The sequence below is a fragment of the Branchiostoma belcheri genome, unplaced genomic scaffold (assembly GCF_001625305.1).
Source record: "Branchiostoma belcheri isolate BF01 breed outbred unplaced genomic scaffold, Haploidv18h27 scaffold68, whole genome shotgun sequence".
In the NCBI taxonomy this organism is placed as follows: domain Eukaryota; kingdom Metazoa; phylum Chordata; class Leptocardii; order Amphioxiformes; family Branchiostomatidae; genus Branchiostoma; species Branchiostoma belcheri.
In genome coordinates, this window is record NW_017804331.1 from 63,894 (window position 1) to 68,907 (window position 5,014).

The 5,014-nt window shown below is 46.0% G+C and overlaps 2 protein-coding genes across 2 annotated transcripts in view; both read right to left on the reverse strand.

Moving 5' to 3' along the window:
* LOC109483983 (tRNA (adenine(58)-N(1))-methyltransferase non-catalytic subunit TRM6-like) overlaps nucleotides 1-3,685 on the reverse strand; it is a 13,844-nt gene extending 10,159 nt beyond the window's left edge. The window contains exon 1 of the mRNA XM_019787138.1: nucleotides 3,676-3,685. Coding sequence (XP_019642697.1) covers nucleotides 3,676-3,685 — 10 coding nt within the window. The remainder of the gene's footprint in view (nucleotides 1-3,675) is intronic.
* A 631-nt stretch (nucleotides 3,686-4,316) lies between these two features.
* The window catches only part of LOC109483984, a 6,198-nt gene continuing 5,500 nt past the window's right edge, over nucleotides 4,317-5,014 (reverse strand). Inside the window, exon 5 of the mRNA XM_019787141.1 lies at nucleotides 4,317-5,004. Coding sequence (XP_019642700.1) covers nucleotides 4,317-5,004 — 688 coding nt within the window. The remainder of the gene's footprint in view (nucleotides 5,005-5,014) is intronic.

Genomic DNA, 5,014 nt, shown 5'->3' on the forward strand with positions numbered 1-5,014 from the left:
AGCGGGACAGCAGCAGCGGGACAGCAGCAGCGGGACAGAAGCAGCGGGACAACAGTAGCGGGACAGCAGCAGCGGGACAGAAGCAGCGGGAAAGAAGCAGCGGGACAGAAGCAGCGGGACAGAAGCAGCGGGACAGAAGCAGCGGGACAGAAGCCGGAACGTGCGTCGAAATCCAATTTAGACAGTCGCAATTTCCGGGCGAGACGTGTTCATCCTTTATCAGCTGTGCGCAGACAGCAGTTTATCATAGCCTTATGGTTTATTAGCAAAGACACAGTTTTGTCAGTTTTAAATTTGCCTGTCCCTTTCCCCATGAGTAAATGATAAATACTTACTTCAACAAAATACCTGATAGATCCTCGTCCGATACTAGGTGGTACAAATGTACTTGTCGCGACGTTTAGGCAACTGGACTCAAATCAGATTCTTCTTTATCAATCTCCTCTGCTGATTTTCAAGATACTCGTGCAAAAGAGCAAGGTCTTAATAGTACCAGAATGAAAGAAAGGTACACATTACCTGAAACTACAGAAATTGATAAAATAAAACATCATCAATTAACTGGCATCTTCTAATAGAATTAGATGCTTATGTAGATGGATGGATGTGCTTATAAAGGACAAATTAACTTATTTCTTGGGCCATTCATCCCCGGGTCATGTTTGCAGAAGGCGATTTTTACCAGTCCCGCACACATTGTCATGCCTGCCTCATCCGCCAGGCGGCGCGGCCAAGAGACCTGTGACGTAGGTTTTCTACTTAATCTAATTAATTGGCGATGTTGTCTGTTACCGATAGTACATAAAATAACATCTCCATCGTTCATCCAAGTTTCTCCATGGCTTTAACCCTTAATACTACTTAATATGGTTATTTTAATCCTAGCTGATATCAGTCTTTTATCTTAGATTTCTGATAACTACCAAACATTATGACAAAAGGGTTCTGTCCAACACTAAGTAAATTGGGACTTACGCAAATTTTTAGCTGTGGGGGTAAGTCCCAATTTACTTAGTGTTGGCAAGAACGTTTAACCCTTAATTTTTGTCATAATGAAGTATACCAACACAGATGAACTTTCATGCTAATAACTACCAAACATCACTTCTCGCCTCAAGTCTTGCCTGGATCCCAACATGTTTTGTTTATTTATTCGCACGATGTATACACATAATAAAGAATAAAATGGAAAGGCAAACAGTGAGCATGAGGGCGTGGGAAGCCTGTTAGGCTTATTCTCGGCCCGCCTCCTTTAGGCGTAATAAATAATACATGATGATGATTGAAAGGAAAGAACATGTTCAGCTGAGCCGTATGGGGTGTGTTAATGGAGACATATCCGCGTTTAGTACTTGTTATTCTGCCCGGATCAGCCTGTTTTATTAACGATGGGGAAATCTACCGGCGCAATTATTCTCATCTCGACCTGAAATCGACTTTTTCTGACGGAACGCGGCGGAATCTAAAAAGTCAATTATTTCAACCCTGCGATTGATCATGTTGTCACCCTTGCTCCGATGAGCCATTAAGGGCTGCATGATACAAATTTCCATAAAGATTCTGGAAATGAACCAAGGTCTTCGTCTCCGTGCTTGGGTTGGTCTCAATCTGTTATCAAAGTTTGGAAGTTTTATGAATTATTGTACATCATGACGTGACAGATTTATTTTGCCATGACACGTCGCCATTTTCCATCCTCCACTCGTTCCTGCAGCCCGGATATGCAGCACCCGTAATCAGGGATTGTGAACCGTGTTTGTGACGAAGAGTGATAACGCAGCAGCTTGCTGTGTAACGAGTGATGGTTGGTACTGATATCCGTCTGCACAGCTCCAAAGAGTGCGTGAAACGTAGACGAATTGGAATATTACGTTCAAGCTGAAGGCTGCTGCTGTACAACATCATAGAATTCCCTTTATAATACTAGAGTTAACCAGGAAGGCAGGGCTCGAAAAACTGGGTGCATGTGCACCTTAGTGCACCCAAATTTGGAGCTGTGCATCCAATTTTTTTTCTGTTGGTGCACCAGTGCACCCAAATATTTTCATAGGTTTATGTATGTAAAGAATGTTAAATGTATAGTAGTAACCAGGATGAAACGTCTCCCAAGACAGACGGCTGCCAACAACTGTACAGTAGTATACAGTATAAGTGTCAGAATCAAATCATTGCTATAGAACTTTTCTTTAGAAATGAAACATAATTAGTTTTTGCTGACATAGTACTTATTTTATCTTACATGGTGCACAAAAAATTGCACCCAACGTTTAAGGTTTGGTGCACCAGTTCACATATTTCCCAAAATGAATTTCGAGCCCTGAAGTGTGTCGCTGAAGTGCGGTACGTTAGCCCTGAACGAAATGACGGATTTGTACAGAAACAGACGAGATCACTAATCAATGACGGATTTGTGACGGATTTGTACAGAAACAGACGAGATCACGGATCAATGACGGATTTGTGACGGATTTGTACAGAAACAGACGAGATCACGGATCAATGACGGATTTGTGACGGATTTGTACAGAAACAGACGAGATCACTGATCAATGACGGATTTGTACAGAAACAGACGAGATCACTGATCAATGACGGATTTGTACAGAAACAGACGAGATCACTGATCAATGACGGATTTGTGACGGATTTGTGACGGATTTGTACAGAAACAGACGAGATCACTGATCAATGACGGATTTGTGACGGATTTGTACAGAAACAGACGAGATCACTGATCAATGACGGATCTGTGACGGATTTGTACAGAAACAGACGAGATCACCGATGCTGCCTTCCCAGCGCCCAGCCGGATCACCGCCACGCGACTAGCATAAATGCAGCTTTCATAACGTCGTGAAATCAGCCGAAACGGAGAAAGATGGGCTTATCTGACAGTAGGACGTACTTAACATGCAGAGGGAGGGCCGGAAATCAATGGAGCCAATTCCGGCCCGCGGGTCGATGAGAGGAGCAGTACTCCCGGATGGAGAGTAAGAAATATCGGCAGTAATCCGGAATCGGGGGGAGTGAGAAATATCGGCAGTAATCCGGAATTGGGGGGAGTGAGAAATATCGGCAGTAATCCTGAATGGGGGGAGAGTGAGAAATATCGACAGTAATCCGGAATGGGGGAGAAGAGTAAGACATATCGGCAGTAATCCGGAATTGGGGGGATACCCACAGTAATCCGGAATTGGGGGAAGAAGAGTGAGAAATACCCGCAGTAATCCGGAATAGGGGGAGAGTGAGAAATATCAGCAGTAATCCGGAATTGGGGGGAGAAGAGTGAGAAATATCCGCAGTAATCCGGAATTGGGGGGGAATACCCGCAGTAATCCGGAATTGGGGGAAGAAGAGTGAGAAATACCCGAAGTAATCCCCCGTCAGCGGCCAATTTTCTCTCACGTGATTACCGCCCGAGAACCAACTGAAAACGATCTGAGCGAACAAAGGTCAGAAGGAGTCACTGACATGGAAATCTGGAAAGTCGTTACACAGAAACCAAACTTGACAGCCCCTCGTGGGGATAAAGGAAATAGATACTAGAAAGGTGACATTTGCTAAGCAAATACATAATGTTTAGTCTACCCTAATAGTGTACAGGTCTGTTATGTATATTGTCGTCCCACTTGCTATATAATGTACCCCAACACCGTAGTGTGTCTGCTACAGTACCAGTAACCATGATGACAGCCGTCTGGTCCAGGTCATTGACCTTATTTGTTTGGAGATGAAGAAGACGAAAATGACGACACTGGCGCCATGTACTTTTATCGTACTGTTTAATCGTCCAAACTAGCGAGCTGCAATGTCGAAAAATACGTCTTGCGCCTGACAGTCACTCGGGCAGAACTGACACGTTCTGATTCTGTTCATTCTCACAAAATCTTATTGAAATACTTAAATGATTGTCATAAAATTCTTACAAGGCTTTGAAAACTTAAGATTTGCTGTTGGTAGAAGAATATTGCATGCATGTTGCATGTTGTTCTTTGCAAAGTTTGGAAATACTGTAAGGTCTATGTCTCTAAAGATGAGCGTCTTTCCTCTTAACGCCGATTCTCGGTCAAAGTCATACTTCTCCAGATAATTCTCTTCATTATTTCACAAATTTATGGTTTTAGTTATCCGGAGTCTCTCTGTGACATATCGGGATGTTGACCAATGGAAGATCTCAATAAAATCATAATCGTCTGGAATTCATTTATACAACCTCATCACAGTTTGCTGAGAACTCCGTCAGTAGCAGAGTCGCAACATCAGAGCAACAGTTCTAGGCTGTGCTGGACGACATCGAGACGAGGACAGAGTTCTAGCTAGAGCGAAGTTTCGATGGGAACGTCGTCTGCAGACGCGAGTCTGTGGTGCGAGTCCAACCGTCTCATCTGCAGCGCGTCGTCATAGGAGGGCGGGGCGTCGTCAATGGTGATGGTGACGTCACCGCTCAACACAACAGTCAACTCTGTGGAGGCGTCAGCTGGCGAGATTGTGACGTCAGTGTCGCGCGGTGTGACGTCAGCGGGTAAGCTGCTCCTTCCCGTCTGTGTTTCTGACTCACCGTCCGAGCCCCTTCTGTCCGTGGGGTTACTGGCAGGCGTCTGTTCTGCCTGTCTGTCCGAGGGGTTACTGGCAGGCGTCTGTTCTGCCTGTCTGTCCGTGGGGTTACTGGCAGGCGTCTGTTCTGCCTGTACATTGGAAGAACTACTCTCTCCTTGCGGTGCATTTGTAGCTACTGCTGGGCTGCTGCGGACCTGCTTTGCTTGGTCCGACTCTGAGCCTCCTCTGGGTCCTGAAGGCTCCAGCTCCGCAGGATCACTTCTGTCCCTGCTGCTCTCTGCACCCTGCCGAGCAGCCGCCTGGTCACTTCTGTCCCTGCTGCTCTCTGCACCCTGCCGAGCAGCCGCCTGGTCACTTCTGTCCCTGCTGCTCTCTGCACCATGCCGAGCAGCCGCCTGGTCCTCCCCGCTGGCAGACCTGGTGGCCGCGTGCACTGGCCCCCCTCCCCTCCCGTCNC